A 19,352-nucleotide genomic window follows, 5' to 3' on the forward strand; every position below is an offset into this window, starting at 1 on the left:
GAGGGAGACAGCATCCACTGAGCCAGTCACTGAATCTACCTGTTAAAATGAGGCAGAAGGGGAAATTTTAATATTGTGTACGGTGGGTTAATGCAGGTTTGACCTCAGACAAGAGAAGAAAAAAAAAATACTTGGCTCCATCATGTGCGTTGGTTTGCTGAGCGTCACTCTGTGCTGCCTGAAGGCCCGCGCGCACTACAGTGACCACTGTCCGGAAGCGGTGTCACGTCGCATTCTGTGCTGAGAGCCTCTAGGGACCCCTCCTGGAGGAGCTGGCGTATAAAACGAGTGGCTCGCCCCTCCCGGACAAAGTCGATCCAGCCTGGCCCGACGCGCCCGCGCTGCGCTTCATGGATGCTTCAGCAGCTCAGCATCCTCAGCCCTGCCCAGCTCAGCGGAACTGAAACGCAGTGACACGGACACATCTCACCGCTCTCCTCCTCAGTAAGTGCGCGTAGTCTGTATTGACTTAAGCTGCTCTGACTGCATGACACACTCTGTGTAATGTTTACGCCACCGTTGCGGTGTCGCAGCTGCCGCGCGAGCTTTGCGCAGTTGCCTTTGGGTTTGTAAAATGTTCATGTTGTTAAAAAGCTGCAGAATGCGTAGCAGTGCGATGTAACAGCACGGCGGGACTTCATTTGAATTTACTTAATTTAACAGTAATGCGTTCAACAGCACACGCAGTGAGAGAAAAGCAACTGAAGAATTAACACAGAGCTTTTATTTGCGGCAGAGGGGACTGACGTAATGTAATTAAACTAAAAATAGAACTGTTGTACGTTGTGTGAATGCGTGCTTTGTAAGAGGACAAACTTCATGAAAATGCATTTGATTGTTTCATTTGCGCCATGATGAATGTCTGCTGGAGGTCATACTTGAGCCATCCTCTCCTGCAGCGCATCCCAGCAGACAGCGTGCCGGAAACAGGCTTGATTGTTACCATAGCAATAAAAGAGGGCTTGTCCATGTTCGGGACAGCAGCCAGGGACCACACCCTTCCCTGCTACAGCCTCCAGAGATGCGCCTGGGTGGAGAGCTGAGTTGTATAGGGACATTTAATCTCTAAAAAGACTTGTAGTTGTCCTGTAGCCATTTAATCAGGATGCAAAACAGTCACTAATATACCAGAAGAGGTATATTATAGGAATGTAGTAGTTACAGAGTAATTATATTTCAGCCTCATGTGTACCATTTGTTCTCTTCAGGTTTATAATATACACCACATACTAGAGTGTTTACTAGTGCCACCATGGCGAACAGAGGGCCCAGCTATGGACTGAGCCGAGAGGTGCAGGAGAAGATTGAGCAGAAGTACGACCCAGACCTGGAGCAGCGGCTGGTGGACTGGATAGTTACACAGTGTGGAGGAAACCTGGAGAAGCCGCAGACGGGCAGAGAGAACTTCCAGAAGTGGCTGATGGATGGCACAGTGAGTGGCTGCTCTACCTGCACTTAAAATAGAAGATACAATTGAATTATTTAAAGATATGCTAGCTCTGTCAGATTTAAAGAGCCCACGAGGGGGAAAAAAAACCAAACTGAAATAAGCAGTCAGATTTGTGTGCCTTCTTATTTTTGAAAGTTACAGTAAATACTACTGGAGTGAATTTTCAGTTTTGAGATGTGTGATAAATGAAATAATAGACATCGTCATCACTCTGAGCTGAAAGTGTAGAAAAGAGGACCGTTTTGTCTTATTGAGAAATCATTTTTAGCAAAGGAGTGAATTTTAAATTGCTAACTGTTGTGGTCCTTGACTTTGCAAATCTAAAATTTTGTAGTGAGTCATTCTGGGAGTCTTTACTGGAAATCTCCTCTGTCTCCACACTGAAAATGTGTAGCGCTGTAAAACCTAATTAGCTTGTTTCAAAATGCACCCTGCACTGTGCCGCAGTGTCGGCCAGCTGACGCTAATCTTTAAAAATCATTCGGACAAATCCATCTTAGACCTGGCAGATACATCAATTTCCGCACCGGCAAGTATCTCAACAGACAAAACACGTTGCATTTTCAGTGACTCCCACATGTGGAAGCAGCTTTCACAGCTGCATCCAAATGCATTTTTGTACCCCTTCCCTTCGGGCATGACAACAGCTATTCTTGGAAGTGCTTTAAATCACTGATGGAAGTAGGAATTGACAAGGAAAGATGAGAGGAAGCTGCTGCACCAAACATGTCAGTTATGGCACTGCAGCATGACAGCTAGGTTGAACTAACTGTCATTTTGGTGTGGTCGCTGTTAGTTTGATGTGATCAGGCCAGATTCCTGACCCCCTTTGTCTCAGATCCTCTGTAGGCTTATCAACAGCCTTTATCCGAGGGGGAAGGAGCCCATCAAGAAGATTCCGGAGACTCAGATGGCCTTCAAACAAATGGAGAAGATCTCTCAGTTCCTGCAAGCAGCTGAAGCTTATGGAGTCACAACCACTGACATATTTCAAACTGTAGACCTCTGGGAAGGTGATTTTATCTCTGATTACTTTCGCTCCATCTACTTCTGAAGTGGTATTTGCGTTATGTTTTAAAATATGCCATTTTCACGACATTATCCTCTGTTCCGGCTGTAGGAAAGGACATGGCAGCAGTGCAAAGAACTCTTATGGCTCTGGGGAGTCTGGCTGTCACAAAGGACGATGGTCATTACAGAGGAGACCGAGACTGGTTTCACAGGTAAAGCAAATCTCACTTTTTCGCAGCTTCATGCTTACGGTGCCTCACCTTCCTCGGCCTCACATTGTAACTGTTGTACATGTGTAGGAAAGCCCAGGGATATCGACGAGAGTTCAGTCAAGAGCAGCTCCGCCAAGGCCAGAGTTTGATCGGCCTGCAGATGGGCAGCAACCGTGGGGCTTCCCAGGCTGGTATGACGGGCTACGGTATGCACCGTCAGATCATGTAGACCACCTACCTACTAGCTAACCCGCACCCCTGCTTCCAGACCTAATTTTCTACTAATGCCACAGAAGTCGTAATGTTCGTATCCTTTGTAGCACCTGCCATGTTAACCTCGAGTTCCCTGGAACTGCTGCTTTCCCAAACAGAGTGTTCTGATGTCAAACGCTGTAGATCCCCATCTTCAAGCTCCTGTTCCTCTCCTCCCTTTTGTCATGTGCTGTTCCCTCTCTAGCTTCGTTAACTCTGTTTGCTCACTTTTCCATGTCCAGCTGATCAATGTGGAACTCAAAGACATTCAACATCAATTTGGTCTTATAGAGGCTTTATGTTTAAAATCTCTATACAAAGTAAGCCATCAGTGTTAAACAGATTTCAGATCTGAAATACTACGACAGCATGTTGTATGCTATTTACTTGTATTTATGTATCCATGTATTTACATTTATCACTGGTTACTGCTTTAGGATGGTCTGTACCTGTGTAATTATTTAGCCTTAAACCTAATGGAACGACTAACAATGTCTCTGCTGTCTTGTCTGAAGACTTGTTGCAGTATCCTCTGTAACCAAATCAACCTCACGTTGTGCCTGGTTATGGGACGACAGAGACTGGGTCCTAATATACTGGCCTCAAATTTTAAATGAGTTTCACTCATTCTGAGCCATGCCCGTGTTTTTTGTTTTTATTGATTACATCATTGTCCAGGACATGTCCACTTTATGTCCAAGTAAGTAAATGTGCAGTAGCCAACATGTATGATAGTGAAGTTCCCATTTCTGGTGCCAGGTAAAGACATTGCTTGAATGTGCACTTTTATGTATTGTCATGTTTATATTTTTTAAATATATTTATATCTGGAGGCTTGTGAGAAGAATCATTGAAGAAATAAAGTATGTCAACATGTATTTGTGTCAGTCTGTGTAATGCAAGCTGGCTATCTTGAAGTCGAGTGTATGCTGTGTGCTCAGTGTTGCTTTTTTTCTTATCTTGGTTTACTGTTCCAGCTCCTCCCTTGCGCCCATCCCTTCTGTCTGTCCTCACTGTACATAATCTAATAAAGAGGCAGCAGCTCAGCATAATGAGTAGGATGAGGGTTCCTCTACCAGATAGTCCTGGGTCAAGCCTGTGTGCTAGAAACATCTGCGTTGCTGAGTGGCCTTGAGTGAGATATTTAATCTCTAAAATAGTATAATATAAAATGATATTAGTATACAGTATTTTGATAAATTAGACTGCATTTTACTGGGAATAGTTGGGAACGGTTCTCTTGCAAAGCTTTTGTCCACTCCAAATGTGGTTAAAGCTAAAATCCGTCATCTAGATACCATCTGAAGGGCAGTCTCATTAAGATAAGCAGAGACCTTTGTCTAAGGCATTCTAGAGAGGTAGGGTTGGGCTTTGGACCACCAAAGGTCACATTTTATGTCAGTGATCCAGTTTATGGGGTCAAGAGCACATTTGAGAAAAGCACGCATGAATTCTCAATTTAGCTTGTTAGCATCCAATGATTAACGGAGTCCATCGCAGTGTTGTCCTTTAAATCTTGGACGAAAACAGCAGCTAATATTATTGCTCAATTAAAAACGCAGATGTGGCAGCACGTAATCATTTACTCAAGTTTAAGTGTTTGCTTCACTGCAGGCAGCCAATGTGAAACTATGAGGCCATGTCTGGCCCTCACATACACTCTGAGTCTATGCTTATTATTAGCCTTAACTAGACAGGAGAAGCATGCAAGGGGGCACAGGTGATGTGTAACTGCCAGACTCAATAAGTAAGCCAAAAACACAGTCAGACCAATGAAATGCCTTTGAGGCCTGTGGTCACTCTCGTCCAAAGTTCTAGTCCAACTTATGTTTTCTTTGGTTGGCATCTTGGCTGTCTTTTGTTCCACTGTGCTCCTCTTGAACACACTTGTTTGAAGACAGTTTAAAGATTAAATGCTGCTTGTTCACATTTGAGTAGTATGTGGTTATGAGGCACACTATGCACTGGCTTGAACCTGTTTTAGTCTAAAAACTTGTGTGTAGCGGGACATCAGTTTTGTAAGACGGGTGCGTCAGGTACAATGGTGCAGACAAGGTTTATAGTCACTCTCTTGGTCCTTCTACTGACGGTCAGGTGTGTTGCACAGGAAGAAACCCCAAATAAAGGCTGTGTTTGTGGATACCCTGGAATACCAGGGGACCCTGGACACAATGGCGCACCGGGCAGAGACGGCCGAGATGGACTGAAAGGTGACAAAGGTGATCAGGGTAAGTTAAGAAGAGCTTGACTCAATGCACATTTTCATATGTTTCAATCCTCAGTGTTGCAATTTAGAATAATTGTTCATGAATCATGCATTTAAAGGCGAAGTTGGCCCTGTTGGACAAACAGGCAATGATGGCCACAGGGGAGACAAAGGGGAGCCTGGTATGTATCTTCAGAATAAACATAAAATAACCTGTGTTGAAATGTACTGCATATTTTTTATTTGCACATACTTTACATATACATATATTTATTTTACCTTACATGTCCTTCTGGAATATGTATGTACTGAGTAGCAGACACTGAGTATAAAAGGATTGGAAAGTGTAATGTGTTTTTGCCATTTACAGGAGCAGTTGGTCCAGTGGGGCTCAAAGGAAAAAGAGGAGATAATGGAGAACGGGGGCCTCCTGGGAAAATGGGGCCCCAAGGAGTCCAAGGGCCCATTGGACTGAAAGGAAATAAGGGAGAACTCGGGCTGCCTGGACCCCAAGGACCTAAAGGCGAATTTGGGCCTCCTGGACCAAAGGGTCCCAAAGGGGAAACTGGCCTTCGAGGTGACAGAGGCATTCAGGGACCGCTGGGACCCCCTGGCAGGCCAGGGGCTAAGGGGGAAATTGGTGTTCCAGGTCACAAAGGCAATATTGGTTATCGTGGGGACAGGGGGACTCGAGGAGAGAAAGGTGATAAGGGTGAGAAGGGAGATGAACTTGTTATCTCTAAAAGCGCCTTCTCTGTGGGACTCACAACACAAACTAAGCTCCCAACAGCTCATGCACCGATCCGGTTTGACAAGATTATCTACAATCAACAGAACCATTACGATCCACAAACAGGAAGATTCACATGTCCCACAGCAGGAGCCTATTTCTTCACCTACCACATCACCGTCTTCTCCAGAAACGTGAAGGTGGCTCTCGTGAAGAATGGTGCCAAGATCATCCACACCACAGATAACTACCAGAGCAGTGAGGATCAGGCAGCAGGGGGCGCTGTGCTGCACCTGGACATGGGGGACAAGGTGTGGCTGCAGGTGGCTGGGGGAGAGCTGTTCAATGGGCTCTTTGCTGATGAAGATGATGACACCACATTTTCTGGATTCTTAATCTTTGAGGTTTAAATTAGGCGTAATAACTTTCTAATTGCTGCTGTGAAATAATGTTTTTAATGAATCAGCGAGGAGTGCTCAGCCTTCCTCTAAACTGTAGTTGATCATGTAATGCATTGTGCAGTGGTGGTCTGTAACTAATTGCATTTATTCAACTATAATCAACTATAACTGTATTTGATTCCACATTTATATACATGTACTTTACTTGAGTATTTCCATTCTGTTACTTAATACTTTTTACTCCACTGCATTATTTGACTACACAGTGGCTACTTTGCTGATTAAGATTGTACATGCAAAGCATACATTATGGTAAGCTTATAAAATACAAATAGCAGTTGTAGATTTAACTACCCAGGGAATGTAAAGTCATTCAAAAGTGCTCCATCTCCACTAACTCCAACAATACCTCGTACACATTTGTGCATTGGTGGTAATAACCCAACAACCCACAGGCACTTTATTTTTTTTTTTTACATCATGAGTATTTGTCTTTGTGATACTTGAAGCACATTTTGCTAATACTTACATACTTCAGTAACATTTAGAGGATTTAAAACAATTGTATTGCTACTTGTGCGTGAGTCTGATCTTTCTCCCACTTCAGCCGTTGTATGTGTATTGTGAGGTTTAATCAATTGCTGTATCTTGACTGTGTGATCCTACTTAAATTACATCAGCCTGTAAAGACAAAAAAAGACATTAAACATAAAAATTGAGGAATTGCGTCATGTTTGCCACATGTTAATGTTAATACACCTTTGTGGTTATTTCTGGCCTGTTTGTTGTGTAACAATAAGGAGAAACATTCACTAAACCATCCAGTTTCTTCCTCTGGTATTTGGGGATGGGCATACACACCAGAAATACGCGAGGAATAATTGTCTTGGCATGATACACTAACATGACACGAGGAAGACGGTGAAACACCAACTGGTAGGTCCGGTCCTTTTTTTGTCTTTTAAAACAACCGCAGGAAGTGCGGAGCTGTGTTGTTTCTTTTTGTAATCTCTTTTTCTTCAATGAAGGGGTTTCCACGGTGGGCGTGGTTTCACGGTCACGGAGTCATATACTGATTTATGATTGGCTGTCAGCCGATGGTCACGCTGCGGTAAACCAGTAACCTCGAGTGTAACCTCTCCAAGCCCCGCCCCTCGCAAACACTGCAACAAGTGCATTAATGATGCTCGGCAGCTCACTCCTTCAAGAAAGACCTGCTTTAATTGGAATCGCAAGCGGAACTGTGAGCTTTTTTCGAGCAATTTCCCAAGAAATCAGATGAGTCAGAGTTTATTTTGTGCACATATTTGACTATCAGCAGGTTTCGCCGGTCGTTGGAAGCGAAATTAGAAAACGCAGAGCTTGCGCAATCTAGAAGAAGTTTGTCAGTGAGCTCGTGAGCTAGCTCAAGTTGCTAGCCCGGTGTGTCTAAGAAGTCAGCCAGCCATTTGTCTCAGTATGTTGCGGGGGGACTAGTTAGCAGCGGCAGCGCACTTGTCGTGGTTTTTGTACCCGACATGTTTCTGCGACGGGACGAGGAGTGCGAGGCAGCGAGCCGTCGGACCTCAGAGAAACCCCGGCTCCTTCACCATGGCTAAACAAAAACAGCTGCTCTGTTGATGTGAGGAGAAAAGCCAGGAGGAAAACATCAGCGACTATGAGCAGGGTGAGCAAAAGTTTCCTGTTAACTGCGCAACGACTGCCAATTTTATTCAATACAAGTGATAAATCATAAAAACAAAAAAAAAAAAACAAAAAAAAAACAATGCTTTAAATTATTGATATCACTCTTGGATCACGTTACAGCTGCATTGATTTTCCCTCTTGTGATCTTGGTTGAAATGGGACCAGAGGGGGTTATTGTAGTGCATTACAGCCCTGGTTGTTATAGTGATGTGGGAGATGCCAGGCTGTGCAGGGAGTTGGCGAAGGAGGGGTAGGGGGCCACCGACTACAAAGAGCTTTATGGCCAAAGAAAGTTAATTAATGCAGAAATAAATAAGCAGTTTGGCCCCGAGTTCTTGATGAGCTTAGAAAAGTGCTCAGCATAATCTCCTTTCATAGCTCCTTGTTTTCAGATTTCACTTCATTCTCACAGCAGCTACCACTGACACAGCTACACTTATTGTAGAAGTCATCATGAAATTGTAGTCACAATTAATTAACTTGTGTTCTTTGCTCACAGATGGACCTTTGTAGTAGAGCCAAACTGTGGTGTGTAGACCAGTCATTGTTAAGGATCAGCTTTGCTTTATGGAGGATATAAAAAAATCATTTTTACAACAGGGCTAAACAGCTACAATATAATTTTATTCTAGGCTACTCGCCATTTCTTACACAGTTGTAATTCTGCCTCATGACGGCTGTGCGTGCAGTTTATGAACTTATTCTGGATTATTTTCCTCCTATTTGCTCTTCAGTCCACAGAGTGAAGAAGTTAGTTTAACCAGCCATTTTCATTTGCACCCAGGAAATACTGCGTTCATTATCAAAAAAATAAAAAATAAAACTAATTCCAAGCTTACAAACTGATAAACCAATGTTTATGAGTCTCAGATGTGTATATAATATTAGTGGATTTGAGCCTTTGAGAACCTTTTTGTTTCCTGGTTTTTGAATGTTGATGGAGCAGCCTTTTGATTATTGTTGCACTGCTGTTAGGTTACACTGTTGACTGTTGACAACGAGGCTCAGTGGTGTTTTGTCCTCTCTAAGCCTTGTGCACTGTGTGGTGTTAGATTTCTGTCTGTCTGTCTCTATGACAGACCACAGGAGATCAGGTAAGTGGCTGCCCGTGTGAGAGTGGTGACACTCCCTTCTTTGGCCTCTACCTGTACTTCCCATGCGCTATAGAAAGAGGCGTGGCGTCTCCCAATCCTCTTCCTCCTGCCACATCAAAAAAATGAGGAACTAGGTCATGACCAAAAATGAGACTGAACCAGTAGTGTGTGTGGTCACCCGATCCTGACCGGACATGTTGTCCATTTCAAAATCATGTAACCTGGAAAGAGGTGACGTATTTCTTAAGGATCCTGTTGGTGGAATTTCAGCCTTTATCTCTTAAATTTGACCCTTAAACTGTAGAGTGCGCACTGCGCAAGTAGCCCCCGAGTTGGTGGGCTGTTTACAAGCTTTGGGTGTCACTCTCAGTCAGTGCTGAATAGCATAGTTGTCTCCCTGATTAGGCTATCATGTGTAGATGAAACCAGTCCTAAACACAGACTGGTAAAGCTCCACTAATCAGATTATTACTGGGGTAGAGGAGAAATAGGCTATACACACACAAACATACACACTCCCACTCCCACACATTGTTCCCTCACAAAGCAGATTTTTTTCTTGCTGACACTTTTAATCTTTGCCCGGAAACAGGTCAGAAAATCAGCTAACGAGCATCAAAGCTAAAACGATTTTAATATGGATTCAAATACAGAGTACTGAATATTTTGAAGTGTTTCTTAATCTAGAAGTTTATACAACCGCAAACCTGAAGTAATCATTTCACCCGAAAGACAACGTGCAGTGAACTTTTTCTCCTGTGCTGAACATATGTTCAGATTAAGTTTCACAGAACCCTAGTTACGCACACTGGTTTAGCTAATCAGTCAATCTGTTCTTTAAAACACTGTGCGATGTTGTTTTGGGGCATCATAGAAGCACATCTTCCTCACAGCTTTGCATTTATCGAGACAAATAGACTAGCAGTAAAGTGACAGCTTACAAAGGAATGGTGGTGTTGCTCCAGGGTGGTTGCGTCTGTCTCAGAGTTAAGCCAGAGAATGGAAAATGACATAAAAACTTGCTTTCCCTTGATACTCCCTGTCTGTTGGTCTTACAGTTTAATGCTGAGTTCATTTTGGCCTAATTAGATTTATCCCAGCCTCAGGCAGAACATACCTCTGCAGAGGTGAACTGTGGGTAGGAGGTCGCTTATCACCACGCATTTATGACTCCTTACATAACCTCCTGGGTTTCTTAGCCAAACAGCGAGGGAGTCAATGATTTAAATGCCTTCCAACCTCCTCAGCTCTGTGCACACATGCATGTAGTGTACACACATGCATGTGGACTTGTAGCACTATGAGAAAGGACACTCTAATTGTGTTTGTGTTTTTGGAGTGCATGCTTTAAGCCCTTGTATACATGTTTATGTATCTGGGTGCGTGTTCATCCTCGTCTGGGAGTCTAATCTGAGGCTGGCTCCAGCTGGCTGCCATGTGTGGGGGGGGGGGACTCCTCCCTGAGCCCTTAATTAACTCTGGACCAGGGCCCCAGAGCGCCACTCCCATCCACAGTTGAGCAGGAAGAAGCCGGAGAGCAACAGTGATCCTGGTGCAGGAAGAGCAAAGATGATATAGGAAGGTCCAAGATAGTAAAAGTGATCTGCATTCACAGACAGTAGAGCGTGATAATAACATTATACGTAAGTAATATTTGTCTGGATGTTGCATAGCTGTATGGATGTAGTAGATGCTTTTTAGCATTTATGTATTTTATTTAGATATGTCATTTCAGACAATACGGAAGAAAAGATGCAAGAGGTTAAAATTTAAACATTTGATCTTGAGTTTTGAGATAAATTAAGAAGGAGAAAGATGTTTTCAGAAGTGCATCATTATGCCGATTATGACCATTTCAACAGGAAAAGACTGTCTACCATGCACATCAAAGCTAATATTGTTATTGAGATGAATGCATTCAGTCTAAAAATACAACGAGGCTCATAGATCCATAAAAGACACAGTTTGAAGTCACATAAACTAACATGCTGTAGAGCACCTGGAGCATAAAACATATTGCATGTAAATTGTTGATGTTTTAAATCTCTGTTGTCTTTTTGTGATATAGCATATTCACCACCTGCGTCAGCTCGGCTCTGACTAACAGCGCTGCCAAGTCTTAGTAGACACCAACTGGCCTGTGACAGTTGGCGCCAAGTTTAGGGAGAAGGCAGAAAGGCGTTGAAGGATAGCACAGTTGGTAGAAAGGCTGATAGCATGCCGAGAGCGTCCAAAACAAAAACAAGCTACTCGAGCTGTAGAAATTCCTTTCCTATCTCCTATCTTTCTGCTCGGAAAATAGATGGAAAATCGATCGCGTTTATTTTTCCAGTTGCTCTCCAGCGCGATTCTTCTGTGGCTGAGGAGGAGGAAAGTACAAGAAGACAATTCAGCATAGCTTTGAAAGCAGCACATTGTTCACGAGGGGTGTTTACTGTCTGTCAGCAGTGGTGCTTGGCAGCGGTGGCTCTGTGTTTACATAAGCGTTCGGTGTGATGGAGCGAGCTGGTTTAAGTGACGGCAGATTCCACAGAGAGTTTGAATGAGAAAGCCCATCTGCTGCTGAACACGCATGGGGATGGGAGGTATGGGCGGGTTCCAGGATCCCTGCAACTTCCCGCATGTGTACATAGCAGCAGTATCAGCAACACTCCCTTCAAAGCTTAAAAGAAATGCCTTCAGTTGGTGTTAGGACTGAGTGATGCTGACAAAACCACAACATTGTTTGTTGAATGCTGAATAGTAATAAAAAAATATTGGAGGTGACTATTTTTGTTAATAAGACACAGTTTTTCTGCAAGAATTAAGCCTTCAAGAATTTGAAAGATAGGTATTTTTGCTGTTTTATCATCCTCATAACCAAAATCTGAGATGATGTCTGGTCTCACGCATGACTATCACAACCACATATCATCCCAGTGTGTCTGACAGAGACAGAAAGACTGGGTCATGTGCAGTGAACCATTCTGCAAAAAGCCTCTGGAGACAGGCAAGATGCCAGGACACTGGGATGGAAAATTTGCATGCAAAGTTGCACGTATTTGCACAAAATTTGTAGTCATTATTGTCAATATACTTTACAATATTTGTACGTCAGTCGCCGGGTGGAGAAGATGATGTGTCATCATGAAGCTTGTCAAACTGCAGTAAACGCTGTTGAATCCAGTCAAAGAAGAGACCTGGAGCAAGTGTGAATTCTGGAAACAGACACGAGATATTTTGACATGTCACAGTAGGAGCAGCACAGACATAAATGATAAAATGAACGATGGCTGAATTCCATTAGCTGCTGCATTGTCAGCATGCACGTGCTGGATCACTGTCACACTGTCATGTCTTACTGAGACACTTGAATAGAACAGAGCCATCATTAATGGTATTAGCAGTGCCTGTGCTTTAACTGCTATTACAAGCTAAATGTATCCTATGAAAAGGCCTTTTGGTCGAAATCCTACACGGACAAACAATGAGTATTAGGATGTTTTGGGATTTTTTATTATTAAAATGTGTCAGTGATTTGAAGACCACACAGCCCTCCTCCTCACCATCACCTCATCATCTACGTAATCTGGAGAAAACCAGGCAATTTATTACATTAATCACAATGGATTAGCAAATTTCATTGCTTAGTCACGCTCGCAAAGCCCCACTTCAAAGGCTCAGCTGCATTAGCCACTGCCCTGACTCACACACTCACATAAAGCTGAACTTAGCACAACACCACCCCAACCTGGGCCTCAGCTCTCCTTGGACATTGAAATACAGCACCAAGGACAAATGCATGTAGTGTTCTTTCAGTGGAAGGTGTCTCTCTCCTCTGGACCCTCTGCACTGAAGTATATTCACCTTTTTGTTTATCTGGGTTTCTCTTTATTCACCCAAAAATCCTCATCTGTCTCTCTTGTTACCTGAAACTGTGTGATCTACTTTCATCTGATGAGCAGATTTGATTTTTTCATAGCAGCCTTTGAAAAGGACCATTAATTCATCCACAATGCAATGATCCCTAAAATGAGTCTCTGTTTGGTTTTGCAGGTTGAACAAAAGGACAGGGTCTTGTCCACAAGCGAAGACCCTCTCCCGTGCGTCCACGACGCTAAAGCTGACCCGCTGATCCGAAGCCGACCCCTTAGTGATATATACCCATTACACAGTCGTGCTGACAGAGGTGCAGTCCCATATCTGCTGTCTGGGTGTGGCGCCCAAGTGCAGCCGCTGACTGCAGGTCCTGATGAGAACAGATTGAATGGCATCAACTCCTCCTCCTGGTCCAACCCGATTATAGGTCAGCCCGAGGGAAAGCCTTACTCCTCAAGAATTATGAAGCTTTTTTCTAACTCAAAGAAGGGCCCCGTCCCTGCTCACTGTTCAAACACTGACAGTTCCACCTCAACACACAGCAACAGTGGCCCCCAGTCCTGGTCAGGACTTTCAGGACTGGGCGTTGTGGACTCCTTCAAGAAGCTCCGCTCCTCTGTGCTCCAGGGTATACAGAGTCGAGGGGCCGTCACCAACGATGGAGAGCATGTTCCTTCATCAGATCAGGAAATGGCTAATGGCACTGTTGTGGCTAACAGTGACCCCGGTCTAGATGATGACATCAATCATTTCAAGGAGGGATACAGTTGTTCTAATGGAAATTTCACTGCACAGTGTGGATCAGATATTGAGGACTATGATGATGAGGAAAACGATGAAGGAGATGGTCTCACGCGCAACACACGGTTTTCCAGGAGTATCAGGAGAGCGTACGGAGCAGGACGCATTTCTTTACTTGACACAGGGAATAAGAGACTTGCAGGAAGAACCACAAATGAACCTACGGACAGTCAGAAACCAGATCAGATGTCCAAGGCGAATGTCCAAACCGAGAACACGAATGGAAACCCAAATGTGAAGTTGCTGAGCAGACTGAGCAAAAGTGCAGAAAACCTGCATATATTTAAGGCACCTTTCAGACGCAAAGCCCCATCTCCAGGATCTCCAGGACCTTCTTCTCCTAATGAAGACCTCCAGAGGACTGACGTGTCAAATGGAACACCAAGCATCCAGAGGACAGCCAGTGCCTCCTCAGTGGACCTCCGAGGCCACAGGAAGAGCCCTGTGAAGCCCAAGGGGCCAATGCTAAAGCTAGTAGGCAGCATGACTGACCTGACTGTCCGACGCAGGCGGAGTCCTTCCCCCAGCCCCACTTCTCCATCTCTCATGTCACCCCTGAGTCGTCTCCATGACGACTACTCCCGCCGCGTGCCTTGCCTAACAACCAACGAGCGACAGCGCCGGCCCTCGCCCATCAGAGCCCGGGTCCTGTCTGTCGGACACACCCCTCTGGTTCACCCACAGCCTGAATGCAATGTCAGCCCACAGCAGCACCAGGTCCTCATCAGCCCGGAGCCCCCATGGAGAGCAGGGCCGACTTCACCTGGTATCTCTGTTCATTATGAACCGCTGACTGTAGCCACAACAAGTGCGGCAGAATGCGATTTATCTCCACTCAGCCAAGAAGAGGCTTCACAATGGCAAGAACAAACTGAGGCCAGCATGCCACCAAACGAGGTAAGGGAGTCAGCTCATGTGCGTAAAGCTCGCAGTGGTCTGTGCAGTCAGTGTTGCTTTACCTGTTTCTTTCTGCTTGTTGACGCATAAAGATGTAGATATTCTGTGTAAAACTATGGTGATCAAGCCGGGGGGGTGTTTCTGCAGCTGCTGTGTTTGATGACAAAGCTTTTCACTGCTTCCAGATGGATAAAATGTCCTGCCACTAAAAGACAGAAAGGCTGCACAATGTTTCACACTATCACACATTAGCCGCACCTCGGTCACAGATTAAGAAACATGGGATTGGAAAATCATTAGATTACAGGCTTTCTGTAAGGTGTCAAAGTGGAAGGCACTGAAAGACAGAGGAAATAATCTCGAACAGCATGATCATTAACGGGTGCCAATCTTTGAGTTGAATGGCATTGACCCTTGTCTTGGGGAATGAATCATCGGTTTTCTGGACTGATCTTTGAATCTGACATGATTCAAACCCACTGAGATAAGTTCTCATGTCACTGTCACGGCTGTCAGTATGGAGCTAAAAGAGCTGGCGTGCTAAAAAAAAAGATAGCTCTGTGTGTCCGGAGTCCCCTTCAATGTCAAATAAATAAAGACGGGCGTAACCATTCTTCACCCTCCTCTTGTTGTCAGTTGTGTTTGATGTACTGACTTCTGCTGTAGCAAGGTCACATGCTGAAGCCAGCTGTTCTGTGCTACCAGGCACACTGAAGGAGCAGACAAAGTTAATGATTAGGCTTTATTTATGATTAGCGGCCCTTGCGCAAAAATGGCTCCATAGTCCTGTTGCTGTGGGAGGGAAGCCCGCCACGAGTGAGTCCGTCCCCTGCCTCACGTCTCCCCCTCTAGTCGCTCAAAGTCCAACACCATGGACACTGGGCCAGAGACAGCTAGCAGCACCGCCAGGTAGACAGGATCATAAACACAGTTGCAGTGCAGTGTCAGACTAGGATTTTGCCTTTAAAGATGAACCGGAAGAATCAGATTTGTTTGCTTTAGGAATCAAATGGCTTTTACTGGCCCTCAAAAAATGTAAAAATAGAGACTTGGACCTAGGCCAGTCAGAGTGTTTCACAATGGTGCTAGTCCACTGTGTGCCTTTCCAGTGTATATGCCGGGGACCAGACCACGATCGAGAAAACCAAGAGGTGAGGTTTGATATCGCTGACTGACTAACAGACTTAGAGCAGCCTTTTCCAAAGGAGTAACCTTTAGCCAATATTTGACTGCTGAATATACAGTAGCTGCTGACATACATGAAATATGATAACATGTCATTGTGGAATATTTTGTTTCAGTTCTTGTTTGAATTTGATAAGCATAGGAGTTTGTTGTGTTCAATATGTGGAGCCAATCACTGTGCGAGCTTGAATGTTTTCACATGATAATAAAGTTTCTCACAAGAATCCTGATAAAGTTCATTGAAATAGTTTCACACTGATTCTTGTGGTTCTTCCTTAAGATCCAACCAGGACCGTTGCTTCTGATTGAAGCTTTTATGACTTGCCGCACCATTTTGCTCTGTTTCTGATTAACAGATGTTCTTCCCAGCAGACATTGTGTTCTTCATCTCTGTACATTGCAGGTTATTGAACAGGGAAAGTCAATATCATCATCATTAATGAGTTTTGAAAATTTTCCACTGACCTCTAGGGGACATCAGACCAAGGGCAAGCGGCACTGCTCCGAGCAGAAGATGTCTCTTCAACAACCAGCAGCACCCCTCCTATCTCTCCAACATTTCTCCCAGACTCACCCACATCACCCACATCACCCACATCACCCACAGATGCACCCCAAGCTTCTTCCACAGAAATATCCGCCGTCAAACCCAGACGAAGGAGTGGACGCCCAAGACCGCGGCCCATCTCTGACTACGGCCAGCTTATTTCCAGGAAACCCTCCATTCTTGAGGAAGTGGCAGAACTGCACGCTGAAGAAAGGACAGCAAATGCATCACTGCATAAAGACTGCAGTGGTGATGACGTGTGTGGGAATGGAGAGAGCCCTGAGAGCTGCAGCATAAACGGAGATGTTCAGGCCAGGAGGCAGCGGCCAGTCTCAGTGATAGGAGTCGGGGATGTTTTCCCTCCTGATGCTGAGGAAAAGGACGACCGCCTTCCTTCTGTAAGCCTTTAAAGTTGCAGTTTACACTTATTTTATAGACTAATTGAATAACTGTGAAAATAATCGATAATGACAGTCATCTTTAGTTGCAGCCCTACTGTCAAGAAGTTGTAGGCTTTATTTCTGCGTGACATTGGGTCATCGGGATGGTGGTGAAAGCCAGAGAAAGTGAGCTCTTCCTAAATCCCAGGATGTTTCTTCTTGCCCTTCTCTGCAGCCCCTGTCGCGGCCTCCCATCCCCTCCCACCAGGTGCCCCCCTACAAAGCAGTGTCAGCCAGGTTTCGCCCCTTCGCCCTCTCCCAGAGCACCCCCATCGGACTAGACCGCGTCGGGCGGCGTAGGCTCCACAGAGTGCTCAGTGGTGAGAACTGGGGTTGTTGCTGATCTCATGTTTTAAGTGTGTGGGAAAGCAGAGTCTGGGAATGTCAATAAGTGTGTTGGAGGAAATTGTTGGCTTGGAGCCGGGTGTGGGTTTGCCTGCATCTGCAGCTTGTTTACTGGATTGCATAAATGTCGTCAGACTGTTTTCAGCTCCGTTCATATGTTGCAGATGGTATGTCCGAGTGCTCGGCAACACTCGATGACAGCGTGAGTGAGGAGGAGGAGGGCAGCTTTGATGAGCTCGCTGATGTCACGCCCTACCTGCAGCCGGGGGTGGAGCTCTCCGTGCTCAACGAGGTGAGGATGAGGATGGAAGCTGGTCACGTTGCAGCACTTGCAAACATCTTCTCCAAGGATGTGGATTGAAATTATTTTTTAACATGCATCTAGTTGTAAGCATGCCTCGTGAACGACAGCCATGTGAAAATGTATTTTTGTGTGTGTTTTCAAGATGTTTGGCTACAGTTGAGCGGAACAGACAACCACTGCAGTGTCCACAAGTCTAGACATAATCTTATATGTTAGACATGGGCTTAGGCTGCATGTAATTGTATCTCTATCTTATCTGTGTGTGTGCTACTCAGTGGATAAGCTCTGGCCATGCGGTGTATGCTGAGGCTCTGTGGGACCATGTGACCATGGAGGAGCAGGAGCTGGCCTTCAAAGCTGGGGATGTTATCCGTGTACTGGATGCCTCACATGAGGACTGGTGGTGGGGCAGGGGGCCTGACAGGGAGGCCTGGTTCCCCTCCAGCTTTGTGAGGGTAAGTGGACTTCCTGACCTACATGTCGGACGCATGTTTGCCCTCCAGCAGCACATAAAAGACTTGCAAACTGGCTTAGCTCCAAGCAAACCTCACCAGCCCTCTTAACAGTGTGTGTGGAAGTGTTCAAACCTCAGAGGTTCAGCTGGTTTCTGTGGTGACCAGAGCTGATTGACAGATGAGTCTTAATTAGGCAGGCTGTGGTAACCATGGTGAGGTTAGTTGATTGGCAGATAGGCGTCTGCTGTGTAATTGCTTGGAGCTGAATCAATGTTGCCAAACAGGAGCAGGTTAAGCTTGCACATGTTGCCAAAGTGGTGTGGAAATAGATCTTTTGTGGTTATTGTTCTCCTCTTATAATGTGTCACTTATGATCTGGACATTTTATTGACTTTAATTAAATCACAGGAATGTGTCATGGATGATATTTGTTTGATTTGATTGATAGTGTGGAGGTGATGTTTTGAAATCCCGACTTGAAGGTAGCATTTAGCATAGAGGCTTATTTGAATGCTGTTCAGGAGGCCCCATTGTTTGTGTGCTGCATGTGTTTCAGGTGCGAGTGAACCAGGAGGACTCGAGTGCGGAAAGTGTGGAGAGTGTAACGGACCAGGAAGACCCAACTCCCAGGGACACACACAGCACTCAGCATAAGGAGCAGATGAGAACCAATGTTGTTCAGGAAATCATGAATACTGAACGCATCTACATCAAGCACCTGAGGGACATCTGTGAGGTACAGGCCTCAAAGTTGAAGCCCATTGTGTTCTTTTATTTCATCTCTTCAGCAGTTTAATATTGTAACTTTTGTAATAAAGTATTCAGAATAATCTACATTTGTAATTCAGAAATGGCTTAACCATCTAGCACCTCCTGTTGGCCAGTATGTGAACTGTTTTCATACCTGCTGTCAGTGTAGTGAGCATGCTGGTTTTGTGTAACTTTCAGGGTTACATCCGTCAGTGCCGTAAACACCCAGACATGTTCACTGAGCTGCAGTTGAAGACTATCTTCAGCAACATAGAGGACATCTACAGGTTTCAGAGGCAGTTTCTCAAAGACCTGGAGAGGAAATACAACAAAGATCAGCCACATCTCAGTGAAATAGGCTCTTGTTTTCTCTTACAGGTAGGGACAACACACAAAACGTGCTCTAATCCACTTAATCATGCTGTTCACATGTACAAAATTTTTTTTTTTTCTCACGTGGCAAATGAAAATGAATATTCTTTATTTTCCAAAGGGAGAGGGCTTCTCTATTTACTCCGACTACTGTAACACCCATCCAGCAGCCTGTGCTGAGCTGCAGCGCCTCATGAAGTCGGGCAAATACAAGCATTTCTTTGAAGCCTGCCGGCTCCTCCAGCAGATGATCGACATTTCCATCACGGGTTTCTTGCTCACGCCCGTCCAGAAGATCTGTAAATACCCCCTGCAGCTGGGAGAACTGCTCAAGTACACCCCCAAAGACCACAGGT

At 44.9% G+C, this 19,352-nt stretch overlaps 3 protein-coding genes across 8 annotated transcripts in view; all 3 read left to right on the top strand.

Annotated features, from left to right (window-relative positions):
- The window catches only part of tmprss7 (transmembrane serine protease 7), a 154,136-nt gene that overhangs the window by 124,160 nt on the left and 10,624 nt on the right, over nucleotides 1-19,352 (top strand). For 2 of the 5 annotated variants that reach the window (XR_011603279.1, XM_070985696.1), the window contains exons 1-9: nucleotides 7,412-7,928; nucleotides 13,078-14,598; nucleotides 16,255-16,728; nucleotides 16,946-17,090; nucleotides 17,280-17,407; nucleotides 17,695-17,874; nucleotides 18,431-18,610; nucleotides 18,823-19,002; nucleotides 19,118-19,350. Coding sequence is in view for 2 of the 5 variants with exons in the window: in XM_070985696.1 (XP_070841797.1) it covers nucleotides 7,920-7,928; nucleotides 13,078-14,598; nucleotides 16,255-16,728; nucleotides 16,946-17,090; nucleotides 17,280-17,407; nucleotides 17,695-17,874; nucleotides 18,431-18,610; nucleotides 18,823-19,002; nucleotides 19,118-19,350 (3,050 nt within the window). In the remaining 3 variants the exon portion in view is untranslated. Of the gene's footprint in view, nucleotides 1-7,411; nucleotides 7,929-10,540; nucleotides 10,686-13,077; nucleotides 14,599-16,254; nucleotides 16,729-16,945; nucleotides 17,091-17,278; nucleotides 17,408-17,694; nucleotides 17,875-18,430; nucleotides 18,611-18,822; nucleotides 19,003-19,117; nucleotides 19,351-19,352 lie in introns of those variants that run through there. The other 3 variants (XR_011603280.1, XM_070985697.1, XR_011603281.1) reach the window with 2 other exon arrangements.
- On the top strand, nucleotides 90-3,803 carry tagln3b (transgelin 3b). 2 transcript variants are annotated; one of them, XM_070986047.1, is made up of 5 exons: nucleotides 90-444; nucleotides 1,209-1,432; nucleotides 2,289-2,463; nucleotides 2,571-2,673; nucleotides 2,761-3,803. In XM_070986047.1, exons 2-5 carry the CDS (start codon nucleotides 1,253-1,255, stop codon nucleotides 2,900-2,902), a joined length of 600 nt encoding a protein of 199 aa, XP_070842148.1. In that variant the 5' UTR covers nucleotides 90-444; nucleotides 1,209-1,252; the 3' UTR covers nucleotides 2,903-3,803. The 2 variants fall into 2 exon arrangements, with proteins under 2 accessions (XP_070842148.1, XP_070842147.1); XM_070986046.1 differs by having other exon boundaries at nucleotides 167-444; nucleotides 900-1,432.
- On the top strand, nucleotides 4,752-6,988 carry c1qtnf9 (C1q and TNF related 9). Its single transcript, XM_070986044.1, has 3 exons — nucleotides 4,752-5,153; nucleotides 5,251-5,313; nucleotides 5,502-6,988. Exons 1-3 carry the CDS (start codon nucleotides 4,967-4,969, stop codon nucleotides 6,269-6,271), a joined length of 1,020 nt encoding a protein of 339 aa, XP_070842145.1. The 5' UTR covers nucleotides 4,752-4,966; the 3' UTR covers nucleotides 6,272-6,988.

This window comes from Chaetodon trifascialis, chromosome 18 (assembly GCF_039877785.1).
Source record: "Chaetodon trifascialis isolate fChaTrf1 chromosome 18, fChaTrf1.hap1, whole genome shotgun sequence".
NCBI lineage: Eukaryota > Metazoa > Chordata > Actinopteri > Chaetodontiformes > Chaetodontidae > Chaetodon > Chaetodon trifascialis.

What these genes read in the sequence shown, in the direction of transcription:
- c1qtnf9 (XM_070986044.1), top strand. Translation starts at nt 4,967, where the DNA reads ATGGTGCAGACAAGGTTTATAGTCACTCTCTTGGTCCTTCTACTGACG. An exon ending in AGGTGACAAAGGTGATCAGG is followed by an intron (nt 5,154 to 5,250) that starts GTAAGTTAAGAA and finishes ATGCATTTAAAG; the next exon opens with GCGAAGTTGGCCCTGTTGGA. An exon ending in GGGAGACAAAGGGGAGCCTG is followed by an intron (nt 5,314 to 5,501) that starts GTATGTATCTTC and finishes TGCCATTTACAG; the next exon opens with GAGCAGTTGGTCCAGTGGGG.
- tagln3b (XM_070986047.1), top strand. Translation starts at nt 1,253, where the DNA reads ATGGCGAACAGAGGGCCCAGCTATGGACTGAGCCGAGAGGTGCAGGAG. An exon ending in AACTGTAGACCTCTGGGAAG is followed by an intron (nt 2,464 to 2,570) that starts GTGATTTTATCT and finishes TTCCGGCTGTAG; the next exon opens with GAAAGGACATGGCAGCAGTG. An exon ending in GACCGAGACTGGTTTCACAG is followed by an intron (nt 2,674 to 2,760) that starts GTAAAGCAAATC and finishes GTACATGTGTAG; the next exon opens with GAAAGCCCAGGGATATCGAC.